Source organism: Bombyx mori, chromosome 24 (assembly GCF_030269925.1).
Source record: "Bombyx mori chromosome 24, ASM3026992v2".
NCBI lineage: Eukaryota > Metazoa > Arthropoda > Insecta > Lepidoptera > Bombycidae > Bombyx > Bombyx mori.
The window spans coordinates 711,840-738,948 of NC_085130.1; the positions used below are offsets into that span (position 1 = coordinate 711,840).

The window sequence follows — 27,109 nt, forward strand, 5'->3', positions numbered from 1 at the left end:
AGTTCCAGTGATGCAGTGCGGGTAGTGCGGGTAGTGAGTGCGGGGGGAGGGGGGCTCGTTACCGGCACACACGTAGGCTTGCGGCGCCAGGCCCCAGATGACGTGGTCGCAGCGGTGGCAGTGCCCCACCGACGTCAGCGCCTGCAGCTGCAGGTGGTGGCCCCTCACCACGAACTGCAACAGGCGGAGCGGTGAGCGGGGGGCTCTATAGAATCGCTTTGATGTTTAGCAAATTTGTACCAGTCTCAACGATATAGATGTTGAGTTATTAAATTCACAATTTCTAAAAATTAAAAAACGGTTATCTATCCACCCGCTAGCTTCCAAGTGAATTGAAATATCCACGGCGGGCTGCGCTGGCGACTCACCGGCTGGGGATGCTGCTTCATGATCTGCTTGACCCTCTGCTTGTACAGCTTGTCCCTCTGCAGGAAGGAGGCGCGGGCGCCCCCCACGGCGGCGGCCACGGACGCGGGCCTGGGGACCGACAGGGATCTAAGTCGCTAAGTGCTCGCCAGAAAGTCACCATCTCAGACTCAGAACGAAGACGAAAAAAATATGTGTGTGTGTGCAAGTAACACACGGTAGAAATGAAACTTATAAAATATTAAAATAATCGCAAAAGTCAACCATATTGCAGTGCAAATCAAATGTGTAACATCTCGTCACCGCGATTCAGGAATTGTTGAATTTATTGGCAGCGACATTTGTTGATAACAATCTAAATAGAAATTAAAATATCTCAGGGCGCTCCGAGAGCCACGACGCGTGCACGAACGTCAAAAACACACTGAACTAGTCGGGGACGCGAGACCGCGTGGAGCGCTTCGTGACTTGTCGGCGCCGCTTTTCGGCAAGCCAATCGCGGCACACTTATTGTTTCGTTTCATTTCGTTTCATCGAGTTTGAAATCACAACCATTCTAAAGAAGTTTTACTTCAAATAGTACAATCATTAGAAGAACCTCAAAATGCAATATAATATTTCTTTCAATATTGATGAATAGTTCTTGGGACGTTCGTTAGAAACGTACTTGACTTTTTTGCTTTCTTTTTCATGATAGATGCCTGCCACCATCTCCTCCTCACTTCCCTCGGTTCCATTTCACTGACATTACATTAAATGGACCATTATTGCTTATAAGCACTTCTTAAGTTATTTTTATTTTAGTTGGGAAAACGCAGAGTCCGCCGCGGCGGGCGCTGCTCCGGCTACTGAGATAACGCGACTAGTTATGACCTTTATCAGTTAAGATAAAAATACGTTTACAAACAACTAATTACATGCAATTCATTTTCATTTACTATCTATATCGAGATTCTTTACTGGCGATAATGATTACAATTAATTAATCACTAGGAAGTGTTCTGTACATTCGTGACGTAGGGACGACAACGTTTATAGTATTTAATAGTATGCTTTAAGCATTCGTCAATTTGCTATTTGCAATAACTATACTGAGACCTTAGAACTTATTTCAAGGTGGGTGGCACATTAACGTTGTAGATGTCTATGGGCTCCAGTAATCATTTAACACCAGGTGGGCTGTGAGCTCGTCTACACACATTAGCAAAAAATAATAATGCAGCAGTGCCTGGACTGCTGCGCGGTGTCACTAAGCTATGACAACGATTATGGGCACAATGTTTTGGTGCAGCGCCGCGTAGTGTCGAGCGGAAAGTAATGGAGCATGAATTTTCTTTCGGCAAACTGGCGTTACGCCCTGTATGTGCCGTGCAGGGTGTTCGCCAGAGCTATTAATGATTTTGCAATACGAGCTCGCGTGAGCTCTCCGCATGACCTTAACGAGTCACATTGTACTAACAAATTCTACAACAAGAGTGAATTTATTATAATTTTTTAAATTAATTTTGAAGTTTTATTTCAGTCAGTGAATGAGTGATGAATATCTGTTAATTTAAATAACATAAGTAATTTTGAAAACCGTGTACTGTATGTATCATTTTTTATTTATTGCTTAGATGGGTGGACGAGCTCACAGCCCACCTGGTGTTAAGTGGTGTAAGTGGTGGAGCCCATAGACATCTACAACGTAGATACGCCACCCACCTTTAGATATAAGTTCTAAGGTCTCAGTATAGTTACAACGGCTGCCCAACCCCCTTCCCTCTTCAAATCGAAACGCATTACTGCTTCATGGCAGAAATAGGCGGGGTGGTGGTACCTACCCGCGCGAACTCACAAGAGGTCCTACAACCAGTAAATTTCACTGAATGAGTATAACAAAGTGCTTCTTTAAATGAATATGAGCTAAGTCCGCAGCTCCACCGAGCAGAGCACCGACAGCGTCAGCACCCACCGGCAGTGCAGCGCGAGCGCGGCGGCGATGAGCGCGGCCAGCAGCGTGTTGTGCGCGTCCTGCGCGGCGGCGGGCGAGGGGGCGGGGGCGGCGGGCGCGGGGGACGCGGCGCTCACCGCGCGCAACTGTGACGTCATCACCTGCTCCACCACCACCAGCTCCTGCGGGCAAAGTGCGATTCTTAACATCCAATAGATAAAATCAACAGAGACAAAATATTAAATCGGCTCAGAAATGATTATTCATGATGTGTTATCACCAGTGGTCGGAATAAGTAGATTGATTTTATATACTTGCGTCAAGATATTATAATGTGGACATGTCATTTTATCCATAATGATTATTTTTTTAAATCGAAAAAATATATTTTTAATACAATTTCCATATTTATGAGATAAAAAAGTAACAACAAGCCCTGTCTAAGTTTTGTCTCATACCGACAAGCGTTATTTCTAATTCAACAAAAAGGGACAAATTACGGTGTAACTATTCCAAGGTGCTTTTGTATAAAATAAAATACTGATTTTTTTCACCATTAGCTAGCACCGGTAGCGTAGATTAATATTATTAATACTTTTTTCACCTTAAGCACAGATTCATGTTAATTTCAAAATTCCGGAACAAATATCACAATAAATATGAAGTTCCGGTATTTTGGAGGCATATCTATATTATCTTCTACGTTTGACGTCAACGACCTTAAATCAATCTACCTATTCCGACCTCTGGTTATTATAGTAGTCGGTCCGTGTCGGAGGAGTAAGCACAGGGAAATAAATATATCATTGCATCCATGTGGTGGCTCAGGGCCATGTGTGTGGACACTCCTACGAGGTTCCCGATGCTATGGGGCGCGGTAAATGGTGATGGTAAAAGCCTACTTACTAAACGACTCCCCTGCACTTGCTCAACGCCCCATCCCTGTTCCGGGTAGGGGTGGGGCGGGGGAATTTACGCAGTGAGTAGTACAACCAGTTCCGTAGAACTGTTGTCGTACTGCACGTTAGTTCACCCCACAAGCTCGGCGACAACGGATCGTGTGGAGAGGGAAGAATTCTCAGTCTGTTATTTTGCCACCTCCTTCTGCGAGACAGTCACTCGCAGAAGTGACCAATCCGGTGCTATTTGTGCGACCGGGACACGGAACTGCCCGGACTGGACGGTGAGCCTCGCCTCGCCGGCCGCTAAACCTGTTGACGTATTCGTCAAACTACGAAGTCTGGCCTACAGCACGGATTTCGACCCTCCGCGTTCTAAGTGCCTCCGCCTCGATGGTATCCTGCCCCCCTCACCTGCGCCTTGTCCAGGTCGCAGCGCTCCAGCAGCGCGTCGTGCGGGCCGTACAGCGTGCCGAGCCCCACCTGCCGCTTCACCTGGAACTCCGACAGCTGCGAGCTCAGCTCCTCCTTCGCCTTCTGCCGCGCCTTGCGGAACACGTTGCGGACCAGCTCCTCCTTGTCGTGCTCTGCGGGACAGACAGGCCTCGGGGTCACACACCATACTCAAACTCTGCGTGAGGTGTGTGACAATATTGGACCCACCGTTAACTAGGATATGTTCGATTTCATTCGCCATGTTTTCGTCGACGCCATTCAGCTGTAGAACCTGTAACAGCGCCCACATTAGTGTCTTCCTGCGTGAGTGGCGTGGTGCGGGGGGTTGGGGGGGGGGGTCTCACCGCGTTGGGCATGAGGAACGTGGAGTGTATCTCGTAGGCCCAGCGGCGCAGCGTGGCCGCCGTCACGCCACTCGCCGACCGGTACGCGTCCGTGAGGATCAGCAGCAGACTGGCGCACGCGCATCTGACGAGACACAATACACTATCGAAGTTGCGAAAGGTGGTACTAGTGGTAGGACCTCTTGTGAGTCCGCGCGGGTAGGTACCACCACCCAACCTATTTCTGCCGTGAAGCAGTAATGCGTTTCGGTTTGAAGGATAGGGTAGCCGTTGTGTCTCTTCTGAGACCTTAGAACTTATATGTCAAGGTGGGTGGCGTATTTACGCTGTAGATGTCTATGGGCTCCAGTAACCACTTAACACCAGGTGGGCTGTGAGCTCGTCCACCCATCTAAGCAATAAAAATAAATAAATAAAAGAGTAAACTCGAGGATTATGAGGTGGACCTACCTCCTTTCTCCCAGTAGCCAGTTTAGCAGCACCGCGGTCCTGGCCTTGGACTCGCGCACCGACCGCAGGTTCGAGAACAGCCCGGAGTATGTGGACGTGTCCTGCCAAAGTACAAAAAGTTTAAGGATGCAGTCATCGAGTAAATGTATCACAATCTCAATAAGTAAGTCTACTCACCGAGGCGGGGGAGTCATCCTCCTCCATTGAGATGATGGCCCTCTGGGGATCGGCACACGGCTGCACAACGAATAACAATTGAGGCCGGAGTACTTCCGACAGTAGTACACTCGCGGATGAGCCAAAGATTTCCAGTACAAGTAATCAAAACAATAACTATCATTACGCATATTTCAAATTCAATACCTTTAAATTAACTTTAATTACTCATCGGGTTGAACTTAATAATGTTTAGTTAGCAGAACACCTCGTTATGGCTGAGTGAACAAATGTCAGTATAAGCCGCGCCAATAAAGAAACGAATCGAAAATGGCGTCTATGTACCTACACTGAGAGATGGTAGGGTCAACAAATAAAAAGAAAGTCGCGGCTTATAGCGCGTGACGTCACCTGCGTGTTGGTGTGGTAGGGGGGCGGCGGCGTGCCGGGCGGGGGCGGGGTGGGCGTGGGGGCCGCGGGGGCGGCGCCGGGCAGCGTGTTCGCTATATAAATAAAAACAACTGATTAGTTATGAGGTAAGAGCGTCATACATTGCGGCCGTATAGAGCTACTAACGTTAGTTTGTATGTTCAAGTGGAACCGCTCATCAGAATGTAACTAAAGAATGTTTTATAAGCGGGTAATAGATACTTTTCCTTTTGTGAATACGCAAGCTAAAGCGAAATCAACTTGCGTCAGCAGCCGAGGGTCATTCGAGACCCTGAGGTCAGTGACTCCGTGGATTAGCGAATTTCGGAATTGGTATCTATGTATCGTCTCATGACGATCACGAGTTACAGTAAGCGCGCGAGTTCATGTCCATTCTGAGGAATGCGGTAGTGCTGTGACCTAATTAATTATGGTAATGTCGATAATAACTACCGATTTAGCCAACAGCTGTCAATTTGGTTTAATGTAACTAGGTCATTTTGCAAATTATAAAATAAATGTGATAAGTAATTACTTATTTATTTCTAGTAGAGAAAAATATTTTTTAAATTCCAATTCAATTACTATCAGATGAAAAGACAACCGAAGATCAGAGTCCGAATCAGTGTAGTTTTTTTTCTACCTGAACTTGTTAACTTGTTGGAAGCGGAGTAGTCATGGTTTATTCACCTTGAAGTAACACAATAGCGTAAGCGTAACTTTTCGGTATCAATAAGCGCGCGTCACAACTGTCAAAGACAACACTAGAAGTCAGACAAACGCGGGGAGGCGGGCGGAGGCAGGGCGGGCTGCCCCCCGCGCGTCGCCTCTGGCCCCGATGGACATGAACTCGCGCGCATACTGTAGATACTTACACCTGGTCAACTCGCAATCCAGCTGCTCCGGCGAGGACCTGCTCCTGGTGTGCAGCACCGGCACGCCACTCCTGTTGTCCGTCTGTATAAAATTAAACTTTGAAGCACATAATTACAGCTTAATTTTTGGTGAACTTTCTTGATTCAGAAATATACATCAAACTGGGTTTCAGTAAAAACTGAACCTTATTGGCTATAACCGAAAATTGATTTACGCGTGCTTTGCGTCAACACGGCATAATATAATGATTGCTTAATTCCTTTTTAGAAGTCACCATGGCATTCAATAGCTATAAACTGTCATTTTGATACATGAATCTGAATAAGAAATTCCACACTTGTAACCAAACAAAAGAAACATATTTTTAAATGACCAAATTGTTCAATCTATTCATTTCTCTCTGTATTTACTTCCTTTGGTTTGAACAGTGTAGTGCATAACACAGACTTACAGCATTATAGCATAAAGCATTCACATCGCAAATATTTTTCTTTTTGTTGGTTTTTTTAACACAAAATATTAGTCACACATACAGTTAAAACAAATACCTAAACATTTTGAATAGACGAACACGAAAGCCTAAACACGAAATCTAAAACTTCGTTACGTCTTATAAAAAAAATCAATAAATAAGATTAATTGATAAATTGTGATTGTAAAAAAGCTTCTTGCAATTAAAAAAATAATAATGTAATTAGAGATGAATAATTAAGAACAACCTGTACCATATTATTAACTCCACCACCTAATTTTACATGGTACGAGTTATCCTGAATTTCACTATAAAGTACCGTTTACAAAAAAAAAATTGGACAAATTAATGATGATCAATTTGATTAAATTAAAATAAAGTGTTTTTTGTATGAATTTAGAATGTAAATATATACATCTTCAATCGTGTGGAAAATTCAAGAGAACTCGTTTAAAAAAACCGACCGTCAAAATTACCTGCAGCGGCGGAGGTGGTAAATTCACCAACGGGTAACTCATCTGCAACGCGATCGAATTGGGCTGAGGACCCTCGAGCTCCCCGTCCAGAGAGTGAGACGACCTCCGGAACTGCCTCGAGTGGTCGTCCTTGTAGCCCGGCATGGACTGGTGCATCGGAAACTGAGGCCTCTCGGGATAATACCTCCCCGTGTTGTTCTTCTGTGCAAAGCTCGTAGAGCACGGCTTAGGTTTGGCTAGGGGATTGACCGGCGTGGTCGGTGGGCTCAACGGGCTCCTCTTTGGTCTCTCGATCGATCGCGGAGGCAGAGGGGGAGGGGTCACGTTATCCAGACAAGTGGTCGGCACCAGAGGCACAGTGTTGTTGTGCGCGTGACGTCGCTTGGTGTCATCGTCCGAATTCTGTCGCACGAGCGGAGGTTGGTTCTCTTGCTGGTTCTTGTTGCTCTGGCGCGCCTGCCGAAGGTTCCTCAAGGATTGTCCGGTGAGGTTGCTCAGGGAGCGCGGAAGGCCGCTGAGGAAGCCCGTGTTGTGCGAGAGGGGGCTCTTGTCGAGGCTGCTCCGGGTGCGAGTGTTAAGGCGCGGCGTGGACGGCGCGGGTGAGGTCGGCTCGGGCTAAAAGCGGAGTACTATGAAGCTGATCGCGTCGTCACTCGAAAGCTTCGTGTGGAGATCGTGGTTTATGGGTAAATCAATCTTTAAGCGACGTACCGTTTCAATGTTACGTTCTGATCCGAACCTCCACACGCCTCGATCGGGTACCGTGAGCAGCACAGACACGACAACAACCACCGTAAGGCGGGCGAAAGTCAATCATCTTTACATTGAATCTGTTTCTATGACGTTTGGCTTATTTGTTTGTCCATAATTTCGTGATTGACATACGACATGAAGACTTCCTATCTCTGAACTCAACGTAATATAAACCATTGAACACAGTTTTAACACAACTTTAAATTAGTGCTTCTTGCATGTGACACCACTTGACCAATTAGAACTATAAATGATTATAGCATCAAACCCAACATAACATGGGTCGCACATCGGACGTCTCCTATTCGACACACAAAGTCGATGCGAGGTTATTTATTACGCTGACTGTACAACGGTCACTGACCTCGGTGACGTCACAAATAAAACAGCATGCACAGAAAGCAGACGCTTTACGACATGACGTAACGAACGAAACGTGATCTTTGCTAGCGCGTGGGTGACTTGACTGGTTTTGGCCTTCAAACCTCCAAATCGATGTCAAATTTCGTTTAGAACAAAATGGTAGTGATTTTTTTATAAACCAAAACAAAGCATTTTTTTTTATTTGGGTACTTGCTGACCCGGCAGACTTCGTAGTGCCTTAATCGATAAATAAAAGACCTAAACTTTTGTATAAAATAAAATTTTAAACAAACAAAAGAAATCCGTCCGACGTGAGACACATCAAAGGGAAAACAGAATTGTTATTTTTATTTCATTCCGAGCATTTTCATATTTATATATCTTTTAAACCTTCTCTGGACTAACACAAATAATTCAAGACCAAAATTAGCCAAATCGGTCCAGCCGTTCTCGAGTTTTAGCGAGACTAACGAACAGTAATTTATTTTTATATACATAGATAGATTATTAAATTTATAATTCAATATGGGTACATAAAGCTTTAGTAATCCCGACCCTGACCCGGACGCGACACCCACAAGGACCACGCATCGCCATTAGTTGGCTTTAGCTCGGGAGGAGCCGGGGGGCTGGCGCGCGCGTTACTCAGCGTGTTAGTCAATGGTCAATGGACAGCACGAGCTCTGTACGACTGTTGTTGTAAGACAATTAACTTTCGCCGCCCACCAAAACAATCGAGGACCAAACAATGTTGAACTACACATTATATTTCGATTTTTTTTTCGTCACATTTAAATGAAATTTTGTTTTTCCGGATTTTATATTTTTCGGTGTATTATTATTATTTAAATTCCTTTTTTTTTTCATTAACAAGATTTGGCGACTATTGTACTGTGATTGGTACCTATAATTGAAGTGACATTTATCACGTACTTTGTCAATTGATTGATGATCAGAATTGGTGATCACTTTTGTTGTTGTTGGTACAACTAGGTAATTAAATAAAGTAGGCCGCCTAGCGGTAAAAATCCGATCATAATTAATTTAAATTATAAGTTTGAACGGTTCTATTGTTTTGACAATGATCACAGATTCCTCCAAGGCTACACAAATAATACTAACAATATTAATATATTCTCAATTACACAACAGACTTTAACAATAAACGAAAGAGTAGAATTATATATGCGTGTGTGTGTCAAATAACACGGTAGGATGTGTAATGTTTTATTTATTGATTTAATGTATTGTTTAAGCATAATTTGAAAAAAATATTAGCAATCTGCACTCCTTTTCTATATTCTCTATAAGGTCACTCACGGACCACCTGATGATACCGGAGCTGATGGAGATAGCACCGTGAGAGCTGCCACCAACCTTGAATCGCGAGGTCTAGCTTTCCATTGCACGGTATGATTGTATGATCCTTCGAACCTGATCGCATTACTATTTCGCGGCAGCAACACGCGAAGCTCTCTACCCGTGCGGACTCACAAGTTAAAATCGTACACTTAAAACCGGCCGCAACTATCATCTCACACGTACCTTCTACTGTTAATGAACGCACATCGAACATATCACAAGAAGTTTTTTTTTTAAGAAGAACAAGAAAATCACAAGAAAAAATCACAAGAAGTACAATAGAAACGTTTGAACACACGACTACAGCTCGCATTAATAAATTATAAAGTAATCATAAGTATCGATTATTCCAATGTCAATAGTTTAATTAGAACAAAGAATTAATGTTGCAGAAGTGAACCAAGACACGCGTGTCCTTGGTTCATACCAGTTTTGGTGAATTTTCACGATTTTTAATCGTCTGTTCATCAATAAAGTTCCAGTACTTTTTATGGGGGACAGATGACTGAAGTTACCTACGTTTATCGTTTATGATGTAAGTACATTTGTAACAACTCAAGTTGCACACTCGTGAGCCTACGCCTCGTGCTTAACCTTGACATTACGACATCGCGCAAATATCTGATATTTGTGTTTTTTGCTACTTTATATGGTGAAACAAAATTACTAATCCGCTGAGGGGAGTAAAGCTCTGGTATGCCGATGTTAAATGTATGCCGGAAGACGTAGCAAGAATAGGCCTCCCACAAAACGGACCGACGACCTATTGAGGTTCGCGGGGATCCGCTGGATGCAAGCAGCGGGGGACCGATCTTTGTGGCGAGGCTTGGAGGAAGCCTATGGTCCAGCGGTGGACGTCTGTTGGCTGATAGAATAGAATGCTGATCAGTTAGCGTGCTGTCTGAATCGATTTACTTCGATCGCTGTCCACCTTCAATAAAACTTGAGAAAACATGTGATGTGCACTCTCGCATGAAGCCGTCCGCGTTTATCGAAACTTTGCACTAACTCGACCCCCCCCCCAACCCCCCGCGGGACGCTCATGCCTATTATCGTTACTTATGTACATTAACATTAGTGACAGAATATTAAATCACGAGCAAGATCTCGGCTGGTGCTACTACAATAACATTGACAATAGCCGACTAAGTATCAGTCTCACTAATGATTGTTTGATTTACACAGATAAAATAAGCCGAAATAGTGTTTTAAATTTTTTCTTATAGTATTGCATAATTAGTATATTATTTGTAGCAGTCCCAAGTAAGGAATCAATGAACAGACAGTTTCCGCGATAGGAATAAATTAATTTGGTCCTCAATTGCTGTGTCATGAAATATTAAAATTAAAACTTATTAACAAAAAGATGAAGTGACTCCGGGTGTTACGAAACGGAAATAAATAAAACGATTCGGCAGCAAAATATAGAAACTTTGCACTCTTGTGCTCCGATATTAAAATTTACTATTGTGTTTCTATCATAATAAAGTGATATATTAAAAAAAAAAATATATATTTTAAAAAGAAAGTGAGAAATATGAGAGAATTTCATAACAAGCAACTATTATATTATAGCACATATAAAAAGTCGTAGATTTTTTTATTATAAAGTAATTTTACCATTATTATAGATGAACAACTTTTTGTAGCGAATTTAGAAAGGTCATAAGACGGTGAAATTGTGGGTACTCACAAAAAACTAAGTACCCTACTTAAGGAAAAAACAATCTCTCGCACTTTTCACTTCGAAATGTGTTAAAATTATTTCTCATTGTGGTCCGGCGTACCTGTCCGGCCATGATGCTGTCGATCTCGTGCTGCAGCTTGGAGCAACGCAGCTCGGCAGCTTCTAGCTGAGCTTGTTTTCGCACGTCGGGGACTTTTGATAGTTCATCTGTAACCAACACGCGGTTGGCGTCACCCTTCGATCTCTTCGAACAATCAATAGATAAAAAATGGGGGAAACCTCCCGAGGTCATAACCTCCGCGTTCTCTCGGCTGTGTAACGGCTGTTCCACCCTGCAGGGACCACCAGCTCCTCGAGTGACCGGAGAGGGTAGGTAGATATTCGTTCACATGAAAAACCTTTCAATACTCACTACGAAGGTCTCTGATGTACTTCTGTTCTTGCTCCAGCATCAACCTCATCGTGTGGACCTTAGAGACTTCCAGCTGACGCTGCTTCTCCGACTAGAAATGTATTAGAAACAATTTTAAAAGACTATTCTTTAAAATTTGCCTTTACGGCATATATTTTCTTTTGTATAAAACAGGGGGGAGATACAAAATTTCTTTATTTCATTTATGTCTTGAACTAACCGATAAGATAAATATTCCCATGTGGTAGGTACAACCAGTCAAATGTGCCAACAAAGCCAAAACAAAGAGTTCACTTATTAATTTGGAATTGACAAATACAATGATTAATGAACAGTGTTTTCAGGTAGTATGGATGACTTGTGCTGCGATAGGTGGACTGATGCTAAAATGGAGATGATGGGATCATCCAAAACATTCCATCAGAGCACAGCGCACTGAACATACGATACAAAATCAGACAGAATCGAAGTCTCTTCACCGACCTAGATTTCCTTAGACACAACAGTCTTAAAGTACAAAAAGCAGCTGCATACGGAACCCTAAAAAGTTTAAGTAACTACAACCACCACTTTTCAAGAGTTTATATCAAGTCTTGGCGTCTTTCGTTTGCTTGGGTGAGTCCACGCCGGAGTGATCATTACGTCTCTATGCTGTGTGCCCCTATTCGCGCGTGACGTTGTGGTACATTCACAGAGGGCTGATTTCCTTAGACAACTTAAAGTCAAAAAAACAGCTGCATACGAAACCCTAAAAAGTAAAAGTAACCACAACCACCACTTTTCAAGATGTCAACTCTTGGCTTTCGTTTGGTTGGGTGAGTCCACGCCGGAGTGATCATTAGGTCCCTATGCTGTGTGCCCGTATCGGCGCGTGACATTGTGATACATTCACTTAGGGCTCCGTCACCGCTGGTCGGGGAGGCCACACGCGAGCTCAGCCGCCGCCGGCCTGTTTACACAGATGTCACGTCTCGCGCAACTCACATAGTGGTCGCGACTTGCGTGTGTACGTCGACATTGCCGCGTTTATTGGAAACGAAATGCTCGTCATTAAATTCGGAGGTTTCTTTTGTCGCAATTTCTCGACATTATCAGTTTGCATATCAGGATAGCATAGATTGACATCGAATATTTAGTAACCTTCTAAAAAAACGATTCTGAAGACATGGGTGGATAATAGGGATATGATACAATTTGTTAATTTTGAGAAAACCGTCAACAAACGTTTGTTACTTCTACTTTATATTCGTACAAAGCTCCTTCATCACGTGCAATTTCAAAAAATAGCCTTTAAGCCCGAGGTTTAAGGTCAAATATGGTTTATAGGCACATTGCACCTTCATTTAGATGAAAAACTGAAAAATCTTAAAAATGGTACTTAACCACTTCATCCACTCATGTCTCAATTATCTATCTGAGTTAGGTATTGCCGAAGCGCACGTGTCACGGCAACGAGTTACCACCGAACGATATGTACTCATCCGTGACAAAACAGAAATTGGCGTAGATAAGCAAACGGTCTTTCATCACAGCAACAGTTCGCTTTGGTTTAGCCGAGGCTTTATTAGTTTTTTTAAGGAATTTTATGACCTGGTAACTAAGACCTTTAAATCATGTCTTATTTTAAATTATATTCTTATTTTTATGAAAAATGATAATATGAAGTGAAATGAAATGAAATGAAGTGAAGATGATTAATTTGAGATATTAATCAACTAGGATGAAATTAAATGAAATGAGATGAGATGATATGGGATGAAATATAATCTCAGTAAAATGGTGGTCATTTACTGTGATTTTTTCAGTGGACTTTTTGGAGGATCCCGAGAAGTTACGTCCAGCGGCTTTGTTTCATTTTCCTACATTTGTGCACTTTCACAGTTAATAAACCACCGTTATTACACAAACCTGAAGAAACACTAAACAAACAAAATAAAACAAATCACACAACTTCACTCCTCGCGTTCCCGCCAAGAAATCTGCTTTATTAGTTAAACAGAGACTCACGTTGACGGGCACCGGCGCTGTGATGGGAGTTTTGTGTCTTGAAGTGTTCTGCTGCACGGTGAGCACGGTCGTCGGGTTCGCTGCAATCAACAAACAAATCGATAAGCTATCCGCGCATTCGGCACGCGGACTCGCAACTGACACTATTTATAAATATTGGATATAATCAGACGCAGATAGCCACCTGGCTTCATACTAAGTCACCCCGGAGTAAGGGAAGCAGAGACTAATTTATAAGTTTAAAAGTCTATGGATAGATATTGATCAACCAGACAATGAGCAATACTGTTTATCCCCCGAATGTGCCAGTGCAGAGATGAACCACTGTAGGCAGTGCCTTGGCTCTATCTCTAGCAATCCTGACGTCCATGGGCGACGGTAATCACTCACCATCAGCTGAGCTGTATGCTCTTCTGCCTACAAGGGCAAAAAGTTAATCAAAGAAAAAGTAAACATATCCTTATGCTTCTAATCTTATCGATTCGCAAGATGCCCGTTATTCTACCATAAGGCTTGATCTTCGGAAAAAATCTCATTTTAATGCCTTTGATATATTATTAATGGCCAGTTGTTCGGTTACTTTAAAGAAATACCTCGTATCATATGGACAACTTGCTGGTGAGTGTGATGATGTACTGGTATAGAGTCGACCCTCAGGATCCGGTCTCCAGCCCGCAGGCCGGCCCGCCACGCTGCGCCGTGCTCCTTCACTGATTGCACGAACACCGGATTGTCACCTGTGAAAAGAAAATCATTCCTTGTATTTAATACTGACACCGGTGGTAGGACCTCTTGTGAGTCCGCACGGGTAGGTACCGCCACCCTGCCTATTTCTGCCGTGAAGCAGTAATGTGTTTCGGCTTGAAGGATGGGGCAGCCGTTGTAACTATACTGAGACCTTAGAACTTATCTCAAGGTGGGTGGCGCATTTACGTTGTAGATGTATATGGGCTCCAGTAACCACTTAACACCAGATGGACTGTGAGCTCGTCCACCCATCTAAGCTAAAAAAAAAAACCCTAAGTGTCTCACAATGAAAAGTTTCGTAGTCAAGTTTCGCGTGAAGTTTTTAATGATTTGAATACTTAATAACTTCAATTTACGTATTTTTATGGAGTCCAATAAAATCTTGAACTAAAATTAACAGTGATAAACAATTCGTTTAATGACGCCTGTAGAACAGTTTAGACGCTGCAACTAGAACACAGCGCTTAGAGTATTTAGTGGTGGAAGATCTTGAGATAAGAAGTTGTAGTTTCCTATGTAGGTATTAATCAAATCAAATCTTTTTTTTATTCAACATAAATGAAAGTACATACTTGTTGAACGTCAAAAAGAACTACCGTCAATTCACAAGAAACAAGCCTCCGTCCTGAGAAGAACTGGCAAGAAACTCAGCGGGCATGTCTTTTTTTTAATATTAGATTATTTTTTTTTATATTAATTTTTACAATGAGTATCATAACGTAACAATTATTGCAACACCAGTAATAACAATTTTACATTTCGCAGGCTTGATTTGTACTATACGATGTAATGGTTTTATTGCGAAAGTAGTCCGTGAACACGTGTTAGGTACGTGTTTAAAAACTGGTACCTGCCTAAATAATCACATTATACGGTATCAATAACGCGGATGTTGATTCTTCTTAAGCGACAAAGAGTGGTCGGTACCTGAAACCTTCATTCCATATCCATGCTCGTCGCGGACCACGGTGACGGTGAGGAGGTCGTCGCCGCCCGGCGACACCGCCCCGCCCAGCATCACCTACAAAATAACAAACATTCGTTATCTTAAACAAGTACGATGTGCTATGAAATTAATATATCCTCTGCTTTGTGTTGAGCTAAGAAAAATTTTGGCTGACCGTGCGTCAGTCCACGGATTAATAATAGGGACCATAGGCCTGGTTATTACCGCTGAGACTTTGAACTCTTGCCCTTTTTTTATTGCCTTTGTAGGCAGATGGTAAGTGTTTACCGTCCCTCGTGGACGTCAACAATACCAGGGACAGAGTCAAGCCGCTGCCTACCATTAAGTACTCTCCGCTAGCCTCGTTTGAAGAAGGACATGTCATAGCGCTCGGAAAACACCGTGGCGGGGAGTTCACCGTGCCTTGAGGCACTTTATAAGATCTATTACGTAAAGTTTTCTTATAATAACAAACAAACCTACCGTATATTGCTAAATATATTTGAACAAATTTTGATGACTTCATTTCATCACCTTCAGAAAAATAAAGGCAATAATAATATTAAACTACAAACTATCAACAGTACAAATAAAATCCGGTGTGCATGTGGCATGGTTTTCATAAAATTCAATGTCCTATCATCTCCGACATTGAGCCCCTAAGATTGCGGGAGGCAATCGCTATGGCTGGTCCACGAGCGAATCTGATTGGTCGTTAGCCAAACAGACGAGTGATGTACAAACATTTATGAATTAAACTGGCTACTGTAGCTACTACTAAGACTCAAACTAAACAGGAAACGTAATATATTTTCAAACGCAAAGTGTATGTCGCGATCACAGTATTAAATTTATATTGTTCTAAAATGTCCGTGTTTATTGTGTGTAGACACTATGATATTTTGATTGTATTCGCAGGTATCAGATTATAAGTGATTGTTTTCAGTTATGGAAACCGGCAATGGCAGAGATAGTTTACTTCTCTACCACTGATAAACATTTTACAATCTAATTGTGGAGCTAATGTAATTCACATTAGGGTTCGTCTAGAAGTCGCAATATGATTATAATCAATAACTCTTTAAGATTTAGATTACTTTTATGTATTATATTTTCTCGTGAATAAACAAATAAATAATAGTTTAAAAAAAACTAACAAAATACGCTTTTATAGAAAATCCAACTAAAAAATAGAAAATAAATTTCAATAAATTTGAATTAAAAATAGTGTAAGAAAATAATATTTTATTGAAAAAAGCGTGGGGTGCTTTTCAGGATATTATCAAAATAACCCTTCTACTAATATCTGTTCATAAAATATTTATAACTACTGATACCATGCTGCCGACGCTTTTTTTACAATAAAATAATTTTTTCTTAGGATTTTCTATAAAAGCGCAAATTGGTAATTTTTTTTAAACTATTATTTATTTTTCATTTTTTTTGTTGAATTTCAAATTTTTAGTAATTTTTTTTTATATCGTATTGTCATCGGTCCATAATAAGTATGCCAAATTTCGAGTTAATCCGACTTTTGAAGGGGGTCAAAATCATGTTCAAAGATTCCGTTACATACTAACACACCTACGTCTGATGCTAATATAAGCGTATTAAAAAAGAGGATCGGTTGGCAAATAGAACAGACAAAAGTACTAAGCTTTTTCTGAGTGCCTATCTATCTATCTATCTATTATTATACAGTTCCTCAGCAACACAGCAGACAGCTTCCGTGAAGAGCTTGAAAAGAACGGACGCGATTTTATGCACCGCCCTACTTTTTGTAATGATGTAATCTCAGTTAATTAAACACAATAATAATATGAACTTATCGTTTCTAACGTATTATCGTCCGTACGTATTTTAACGTCCGTCTGGTGTAGTGGTAAGTGACATGGTCACTACACAAGAGGGTTGCGGGTTCGAATCCCGCCAAGGGAAGATATTTGTATGATAAATATAAATGTCTTTTCCAGGGTTATGGGTGTATATTAAATATATGTATGTGTATAATAAAAATCTTACATTTATTTCAGTTATCTGGTACCTGTAACACAAGTTCTTTACGAACTTATCACGGGACCAGTTAACGTGGCGTGATTGTTAGTAAATATTTATATTTATATCGATATGAGAGTTCCTCGTTGATGACAGTTTTGGTTACACACTGGCTAGCGAAGACACCTCAAGTTATAGACAACTATCTCTCTGCTATGTCATGTGGGAGCGTGTTTTTTTATTATTGCTTAGATGGGTGGACGAGCTCACAGCCCACCTGGTGTTAAGTGGTTACTGGAGCCCATAGACATCTACAACGTAAATGCGTCACCCACCTTGAGATATAAGTTCTAAGGTCTCAAGTATAGTTACAACGACTGCCCCACCCTTCAAACCGAAACGCATTACTGCTTCACGGCAGAAATAGGCAGGGTTGTGGTACCTACCCGTGCGGACTCACAAAGGTCCTACCACCAGTAATTGCGCAAATTATAATTTTGCGGGTTTGATTTTTTGTTGCCTGAAGTTGTCGAAGCCGTATAAACCCCCATTTATTTATCTAAATTCCTTCCCTAGACAAAATGAAAAAAAACTACACCGCTCCCTAGACGGCAGCATAAAGAAATAGACACATAAACAGTTTTAAAGAGATAAAAATCATAAAACCCCGTTGTGTTTGCAGCTCGTTGTTTGGATTTAGAGTGGATAAACCAATAAACATTGCCTTTATGTGTTGTTGCCAGTTTATTTTTTGACATTCATTCAGTAATATAATATGTATCTGCGTTCATGTGCGATTGTGCTGAAGACTTCTTCATTAGTGGTAGGACCTCTTGGGAGTCCGCACGGGTAGGTACCACCACCCCGCCTATTTCCGCCGTGAAGCAGTAATGCGTGTTTCGGTTCGAAGGGTGGGGTAGCCGTTGTAACTACTGAGATCTTAGAACTTATATCTCGAGGTGGGTGGCGCATTTACGTTGTAGATGTCTATGGGCTCCAGTAACCACTGAACACCAGGTGGGCTGTGAGCTCGTCCATCCATCTAAGCAATAAAAAAAAAATAGTTGTATCAGAACTAGTCACACAAATTTATGAGATTTTTTTTATTGCCCTTGTAGGCAGACGAGCGCACGGCCCACCTGATGGTGAGTGGTTACCGTCGCCCATGGACTTCAGCAATGCCAGGGGCAGAGCCAAGCCGCTGCCTACCGTTTCTGTGCAACTTTGGATCTTTGCCGATATTGAGATAACGTAACAGAATTTATCAATAGCCGTTCCAACAAACCCTCGAATTCGCTACCCGTCCTGGTTAAGCCTCATGTTTCGGCACCAACAAAATAAAAATAATCGACTTAATTCCGAGCTTCCATCGCAAAAAGTCAATGAACATTAATTATTTTTGCATTTATTGTATGTACCCTTTAACACAAATTCATAGACTCTAAGTCAACAAAGAAAAGTGATGGCTTTAACTCTAGCTCGAAAGAAAACAATCGATAAATGTTTCCGATTCTACAATACCAAAAACATGTTTTCGGCAGGTTTTACTGGGAGAAGGGCGTCTTGTGATCCCGTACGGGTAGGTGCCACCCTGTCTATTTCTGCCGTGAACAATTAATACGCTTCAGTTTCAAGAATAGGGTAGCCGAGGTACTACCAAGACCTCACATGTCTCAAGGTGGGTGGCGGTATTTACTTTGTTATTGTTTACTATTGACTCCCAATAACTAATTGACACTAAGTAAGCCGTGAAGCTCGTCCACTCATCCAAGCAACAAAAAAAATCTACATAATTAATTAAGATTCAAAGTGTATTAAGTTACTCAAATTAAAAAACAACTAACTACACGTAAAACTTCGTCTACCTACCTCAGTGAAACTTGGCGAATGCCGCGAATTCTAAACAAAAACTTATCGACCGATCATATGGTAGGTAGACCTCCTCTAGTTTAAATTTTTTTTATTTTATTTATTGCTTAGATGGGAAACGAGCTCACAGCCCACCCGGTGTTAAGTGGTTACTGGAGCCCATAGACATCTACGACGTAAATGCGCCACCCACCCATAAGTTTTAAGGTCTCAGTATAGTTACAACGGCAACCCCACCCTTCAAACCGAAACGCAAACGCATAATGTTTCCCAAATACAGTTTTGTACTGCTTTGTTAAAAACATAAGAGCTTACTCTTTGCTAATTAACATTTTGTTTGTTGTATTTAATGTTTTTACAAAATACGCCCGGCCAAGTGTTAGCATTAAAACTGTTAAGGAACCCTGACCACAGATCGCTGACCGCTAAACTAATGCAATCTCCAAAAGGGCACTTGTCTTTTGCGATCAAATCACAATGACACTCAAGACTACTTTTCCTACTACCAAAATAAATTCGCATGTATTTCGTTCATTCCGTTGATAGCTGAACTAATCCGTTTCAAAGTCAGACCCGACGGCCTTAGCGCGGCACACTTGACCCACTTCATGTGGTATGTCATGAGACAACGCACACGCTTATCATATTACTCTATTTGAAACTGAACTTAAGCCTAAAGTAAACGTTTGATTATAAATTATTCGATAACAAAGACATAACGGTGCAAGGGTTTCAATCCCAACTGTCTTTACGGAGTCGAACATGAAAGTGGCCAGAGGTAAGTAGGCAGTGGCTTGGCTCTGCCCCTGACATTGCTGACGTCCATGAACGACAGTAACCATCAGGTGGGCCGTATGCTCGTCTGCCTATAAGGCAATAAAAAAATTTGGATCTTTTTAAATATTTTCCTGTATAGACGGACGAGCAATTTCACGACCCATCTGGTGTGAAATGGTTAGCGAACAACAATGGACCCAATGGAGTCCAAATCGTATTGTATGATGGCTATCGCACACTTCAAACCGGCAGCGGTATCACGTATTTCGCAGACAATTAGCAGAAGACAAATATTGTGCAAATATTGCTGTCAACTGTCCATTTCGTATTACGGACTTACAACAAAAAAGCAGATCGCGGACCATCACTAGTGCTGCCTCTGCAGAGCGATTTGTGAAACTTTAGTGCATTCTTTTCCATACAACTAACAACAACTGGCATAAAGTCGGTATTACGGATGCTTTTGTCTGCCACACAACAGCAGATATTTAGCAATTTCGTTTGTCAAATTTGCGACACCTTTTGTATCTGGTGCTGAATTGTTGCTAACTATCTGCAAGTGTAAAATTTGTGAAATTAAATTATTTTAACTTGATTTAGGTAAGTGTAATTGGTTTAGAATAGTTTAGATCTTTATTTGTGTTTGTGTTTTCCATAGTATTAACATTAAATACCACGCTGGGCAATTTAAGTACATTAATAATGTTGAGGTTATAAAGTTTAATTTTTTACAAATTAATATTTCTTCTAGATATGTTACTATGGACAGAGCTCCAATGATAAATGGGGCTTTGGAGTCTAAGGAAATTAGGTCGAATACATACGAATCAGTGCGTTTGCGACGCTGTCTTCGCGATCAAGCCTGACCCCTTAATCTATCGGAAAGTTTGTTCAGAACACATTACAGAATTTCGAAACATCAATATTTACAATTGTGCTCTGAATGAAAGCCGTTAATAACCTAGATCATCAAGACGAACAAGAATAGAAAGTAAAATGCAAGGTACTTATATATATTCAATTTAACATTTTAATATGTGTAAATAATGAAGAAAATAAAAGATTCACAAAATCTTGTCTTCAAAAGTAGCATTGTTTTTTTGATTTCAAATTTATTCTTAACTAAATGTTTGAAATAACTTGTTTATACAGGTGTTAACAGCATTGCAAAATTTGATACCAGAAATCTGTGGGAATGAGCTTTTTGCATTTTGAGTTAAACTGTAGTAAATGCAATGCCATTAGGGAAGTGGCTATGGCATTAAACAATCTTTCAGTTTTATTGAAATATTCAAAGTTTCCGCAAACAGTACAAGTTATTATAAATGGGTAAGTTAAATAATTATCTTATAGTATAGAGCACAAGAGTTCCACTGATTTTACAATTTCCACTAGTCAATCATATAGATCAGTTATATTCTTGAAACTTTATAACTATAGCTATATTTAGCTATATATAGCTATATTTTAAACAGAGTTCTGAGAAATGTCAAGTTCTGGTGAAACTGGAAAGGCCTTCAGGCCACCATTAATCTTTCCCACTTATTTTTTTTTTTAATTTAAAATTTGTCTTATTTTTATAGTACATAGATATTTGAACAATAATAATTTTGTGATTGAAAACATAATATAATAGTAAATAAATTTCTTTTCATTATATATTTTGGTAGGCAGCGGCTTGGCTCTGCCCCTGGCATTGCTGAAGTCCATGGGCGACGGTAACCACTCACCATCAGGTGGGCCGTATGCTCGTCTGCCTACAAGGGCAATAAAAAAAAAAAAAAAAAAAAAAAAAATTATAGGTTTTACAATAAATTTTGCTTTTCTGAGGTTTTGGGGTGTATAGATGGCACTCATTTGCACTTATCAGATCTTCTGTATATGAAGAAAGGTTTTAGAACCGCAAGCATTATCATTTCAAGAATGTGCAAATAGTAAGTATTTTGCTGAAGCCTATCATTCACAATAACAAACATTTGATAGTACTTATCTAAAGAATTAAATTTTTCAGATCTGTGATAGTGATCTTAACATTTTAAGTATTGATGCACCATTTCATGATACATTTGTCTGGCTTAACACTGAACTGAATATGCTTATGCAGGACCTGCACCATAATGATAAAAAAGTTTTGTTTTTAGGCAAGTAAAACATCATGAGCTCTGTCTCAGTAACCTGACTACAAAATAATACTCAATCTAAAAGTATATTTAAAACTGGGAAGGCCATTAATATATAGTACTATAGTAATGTTTATTGTCATACCAGGAACACTGTTGACCATTGTGAGTATTGAAAGCCAGTTGGAGATGCTTGTTGGCACATAGAGTACTGCATTATGATTATCATATGATGGCCAAGACCATAATTGTTAGCTTGTATTGCATAACATGGCAAACACAAATGGGTTTCCAGTGCCCCAACTCTCTGATGAAGATGCTGAAATTGATGTTTCTTATCAAATTCATAACATTGTATATTTTGGGAGAGAAGAGGAAACACAGCACTTAGCACCATGTCAACATTCAAGGGTGGTTCAATTGGATTGTGGAGAACAGACATTAAATTTATCCAACCTCTGTATTCTAGTAATTTTATGTAGATATTTTTAAAACTGCTGTTCTTAATTATGTAAACTGAGAGGGCAAGAATAGCCTAATTATTTCTGCTTATAATTTTTTAATTGTGCTTAGTGGAAATATACAAACTATTTGAAAGCAAAATTGTGAGGTTGTTTTATTAAGACAATGTTTTAATCTGTCGTGCTCAATTTGTTCTGTATCATTTTATCTTTATGTTAACCCCGTTTGTATGTTGTGTTGTTATATATATTATTGTATATACTGCTGTTTTAAATAATAGAATAGAATGAATAACAAATCGACTAGCTATAATTCTTCTAGATTTTGTTGGATACTTACTTACAAAATGAAAAACATAATTCATAATTTAGACAAAATGTGGATCAACCACCACTGATTATTGTTCATTATGATAAGTTTGATAATTTTTTTTTTTTGTGTAATTTCGTTTTATTTGAATAATAATTTTTAAATTAGCAAATCATAGTTTGTTTGTAATACATGTCCAACTTCTTGCCGCATGAAAATTGAAGCCACAATTGAAATATAATATCGACTGTGCCGATAATAACTTCAAAGAAATACATATAACTAAACTTGGGGTCGAGGTAAGTAGGATGATAGCAAGGTGATAGCTCTATAACCCTATAGACTAGAAACAGAACATGCCAAATACTGGTATTCTACTAATGGTAGGACCACTTGTGAGTCCGCACGAGTAGGTACCGACACCCCGGCTATTTCTACCGTGAAGCAGTAATGCGTTTCGTCTTGAAGGGTGGAGCAGCCGTTGTAACTATACTGAGACCTTAGAACTTATATCTCAAGTTGGGTGGCGCATTTATGTTGTAGATGTCTATGAGCTCCAGTAACCACTTAACACCAGGTGGGCTGTAAGCTCGTCCACCCATCTAAGCAATAAAAAAAAAATAGTCATTTTGAAATGCTAAGTTGAGAGTAGTTTTATTAGCGTAAAATATACTCATGAGTTTCATAAAATTTACTGTAGTACCAGCCTGAAGTAAAACGTATATATTTGGATTTGCTTGACTATTATTAAGTAAAAAGCGCTATTTTGTTTTTATGGTAACATAAACTATTACGGACACAGCTAAAATTAAAAAAAAATGGATCATAGTATTTTAAACAAGGTTTTTGCCGATATTGGTCAATTCCTTAAAAAAATTTAACTGAGATACATATATCTCGGCTGGAAGATGCGCGGCCTCTGCCTGCGTACGAGCAGCCTCTGCTGAAATGAAAGCTGCATGAGCCAGTGTTTCGCCTTAGTTTCCATTTTCTCCTCTTTCTACAACTACAACCCACGATGTGTCTACTCTTGTTTGTTGTCCGCTAGAGTCTAGATAATATAATGATTGATTAACATTCTTACTGCAGTAAGTGAGTGCAAAGAGTACCTGGTTATTGAATAAAAATAACTTACTAAATATCGGCCTGATATTTGCAATGAAGCTTCTCTTAAGATGGCTTCGTCGACGAAAAACTGGACCAATTATAAAAATAAATATTTATTAATTGTCTTAAAATATGAGATTCATTTGTTTAAAAATATATAGAACATTAAGTTAATGTCTCTGACATGCAGTTTCCTATTCACGTCATATTGCCCATGACCTTGGGTGAACATTATTTTGAATAGTCTGCACAGCTTTTATTTCCCCTCAAGCTGTGAAAGAGTGCACTATATTTCTGCCTACTCTTGCCAAGTCAAGCAAATCCACTATCTATTACGTGATAAAGAATAGCAGCATCTCTCCTAGAATATCGTCGACTGGTTGGATAAAACCATCAAACTAACTCATTTATTTTAGAATTTAATTTGAAATCGTCGTGGCCTAAGCGGTGTAGTAAAGACGGCCGACTTTCTAATACCGATGCGATTGAACCAGTGTTATAATCCCGCAGGCAGATATCAATAAATCCAATGAAACATGTAGGACATATATACATGGAGGACTTCCACGGTTAAGGATTCATTCATCTTTTATTTAAAATCTAACTCGCAAATATTCTTTAAGAAATCGTTGGCGGCAGGGCGTTTGATTAACCCGCAAGACCACCATTCCGCCCATTTTTACCGCGAAGCAGTAATGCGTTGCAGTTTAAAGAATGGGGCAGCCGTTTTTGTATACAGTTGAGACTCAGACCTTGTTTCTAAAGGTGGGGGGCGGCATTCACGTTGTGAGGTCTATACCTCTTAACACTAGATGGGTTGTGAGCTTATGTACTTACTTAATTGATAATGAAATTAATAAATTAGGCTATAATTTTGATCCATTATTTTTTAAAACAGGTACGTAACGTACTTATACAACTATTTTTTTATTACAAATTAACAAATGATTACAAAAAAAATGTTATCAGTGTTTGATATTACACAATTACATTTTTATAGCTATTATTCAAAATAAAGCAAAAATTATTATTAGATCACTTATTTTTAGTAACGCTTCATCGAAAAGAACAGAATTAGCAGCTCTCACTTGGCGTTTCAAACGTGAATTCCACTTGAACATTTTGAAATGTTTTTAGGTGACGCGCTTTTATAAATTCATTTGCTGGTTTGTTCAGCAAAAAAAAAAAAGTTATGTGGCTTTTTAGTGCCAATTATTGCTACCCGATTGCGACTGGCGCTAGTTGTATGATAGAAAACTGCAGTAAGCGGTAAGCGAACAATCGCGGTACGTGATACGAAATAATTTGACGTTTTGCGATCGGTCGCGACGCGTCTGCACAACATCTGCAAAATTGTGGCTGTCGCAAATTTTTACGTGATCAGGGGGCGGGACACATGACTGTTCCACGGCAGAAAGAGGCGGGATAGGGATACCCACCCCTGCCCGCCTATAACAGACCCAACCAATTTTTTCGCTGAGTTCACAAATGAAGATTTAATCTCATAAACGTTGTTTTTCCATCATAATTCCTGTCGTGTGTATTGGAGGTGGATGATGAGTTTTGTAAGACCGGTTACATCCCGGGAACACCTCCGCGTCTATGCGATTCAAGTTTTAAGGGTATGATTGATACGCATGATTCCAAGACAAAATTAAATTAATTCCGATTTCATGATTCGGGCGGCAGCATTGATTCACGTTGTGTCTTGGTACGAGATTGATACATTGGCAATAAAGACTATTTTATAATACCGTATGTAGAATATGTCTCGAAGTAAGGAAGTAGCCCCACTGTTGCTTTAAGAATTACCCCTTTGTTAAGACCTGTGTCTATTGGCTGTGGCTTCTGTTCACGATTAAGTGTCCATGATTAGAAGTCCTATATGTTATGCATCTTTAAATATATAACATATATTTTGGGGCTATTGTTTGTTCGAACGACTTTTAAATTTATTTCTATGAGTTTATAAAATTAAACAGAGTCTTTTAGTTCAGAATAAGACAAATGTGCTCTTTCCGTCTCTTTTAAATCAAGTGCATACCTTAAAGTATTAAAATAAAAAAACTAAAAGATTAAATTTTTTGAGTTTACAAAAAAATTAGAATTTTGGGCTAAGTCACTTCAATTCTAAAGGTGCGATATATGATCCTTGTTGATTTGATAATGTTCTAACTGTTCTTAATTCAAGGCAGGGTTATTTTTCAATCACAACCTTATTTTTCAATCACAACAACTTCAAACAGACACGTGACTCTAATGAGTCACGAAATGAAAATGGGTAATGAAAACTGAAACACGATAATTCGTGTTTAGGTTTTTCAACTTGTTCGTGTCTTCGTTAAGAAAACAGTCTCTACGGTTTACTTTCCCGGAAACTGTGGGCTTAGTGCGAGTTTTTTAACGTTATCGATAGAGTAAAAGTTAAGCAAGCCAATTTTGTATGCAGTTGGAACAACGCCCTTAGCGGCAAACGTAGGCAAACGATTCCATTCCATACAAATATGAGCTAACTTTTACGCTATCGAGAACGGTAAAAAACTCGCACTAAGCACACTGATGTAATATTCAATAAAATTATCTTTCTTATTGATGTTGACGGGAAATGAACGTACAGTCCAGATAAGCCGTGGTTTCCGTTGTCCATGAACATCGGCCATCGAAAGGACAATCTTCGCTTAGCGGTCAGGCCCTTCGAAATATTGCGTAGTGTTCATTTCTCAGACGTCAAGCCAGCAATTGCGCCTGACGTAGCTGAACTCAGTTTCGACAGCAGGCGGTGCGATTGTAAAAAACGAGACGATCAGAATCGATAAAAAAGAGTCAAATCAAGCAGAATCACTTGGCCTCAAACTTTGATTCAATCATACGAATATTAGCCCGATGTTGAAATAGAATTCACGACACTCGGCCCAGCAGTCAGGGGCGCCAATTACTGCGCCACCGAGTCACTAGGTATAAACGAACTGAACGTTGGAAGAGTCATTGGATATTCGCAATAAGTTTATAATCAGATAGGTTGGATTAACACTAAACATACCATAACGGGTCAAATGACCCATTTTGAACTTTTGCATTGAATATGCACGTATCATCTTATTTATCTTATTTATCATGTACATTTGATTATTTCTTACCAATTAATCTACAGTTATTATACTATTTGTTTTGTTTATTTTGAGTGATACTTGTCGTATACCACTATCTACCCGCTATGGTAGAAATAGATACCAGAAAGTGTTTGTATGATTAATGTTAAAATTAAAAACGTTACCTTTCGCATTTCCTTTCGATCAATGAACGACAATCTTTGCCCAAAACATTGAAATTTACAAA

The 27,109-nt window shown here is 40.0% G+C and overlaps 1 protein-coding gene and 1 long non-coding RNA gene across 7 annotated transcripts in view; one reads left to right on the forward strand and one right to left on the reverse strand.

Moving 5' to 3' along the window:
* LOC101742925 (rho guanine nucleotide exchange factor 11) overlaps nucleotides 1-27,109 on the reverse strand; it is a 167,082-nt gene that overhangs the window by 107,214 nt on the left and 32,759 nt on the right. For 4 of the 6 annotated variants that reach the window (XM_062675585.1, XM_062675586.1, XM_062675588.1 and 1 more), the window contains 16 exons: nucleotides 15,116-15,209; nucleotides 14,035-14,178; nucleotides 13,442-13,521; nucleotides 11,435-11,525; nucleotides 11,123-11,229; nucleotides 6,858-7,472; nucleotides 5,909-6,005; nucleotides 5,016-5,107; nucleotides 4,626-4,685; nucleotides 4,449-4,549; nucleotides 3,999-4,122; nucleotides 3,862-3,925; nucleotides 3,613-3,785; nucleotides 2,321-2,481; nucleotides 369-477; nucleotides 63-174 (listed from right to left, as the gene is read on the reverse strand). In XM_062675585.1, coding sequence (XP_062531569.1) covers nucleotides 63-174; nucleotides 369-477; nucleotides 2,321-2,481; nucleotides 3,613-3,785; nucleotides 3,862-3,925; nucleotides 3,999-4,122; nucleotides 4,449-4,549; nucleotides 4,626-4,685; nucleotides 5,016-5,107; nucleotides 5,909-6,005; nucleotides 6,858-7,472; nucleotides 11,123-11,229; nucleotides 11,435-11,525; nucleotides 13,442-13,521; nucleotides 14,035-14,178; nucleotides 15,116-15,206 — 2,221 coding nt within the window. In that variant the 5' untranslated portion in view covers nucleotides 15,207-15,209. The remainder of the gene's footprint in view (nucleotides 1-62; nucleotides 175-368; nucleotides 478-2,320; nucleotides 2,482-3,612; nucleotides 3,786-3,861; nucleotides 3,926-3,998; nucleotides 4,123-4,448; nucleotides 4,550-4,625; nucleotides 4,686-5,015; nucleotides 5,108-5,908; nucleotides 6,006-6,857; nucleotides 7,473-11,122; nucleotides 11,230-11,434; nucleotides 11,526-13,441; nucleotides 13,522-14,034; nucleotides 14,179-15,115; nucleotides 15,210-27,109) is intronic. The other 2 variants (XM_062675587.1, XM_062675589.1) reach the window with 2 other exon arrangements.
* Nucleotides 20,018-22,619, forward strand: LOC105841273 (uncharacterized). Its single transcript, XR_001139495.4, has 5 exons — nucleotides 20,018-20,375; nucleotides 20,527-20,778; nucleotides 20,928-21,104; nucleotides 21,578-21,709; nucleotides 21,787-22,619. It is a non-coding gene; the product is annotated as an uncharacterized LOC105841273 (long non-coding RNA).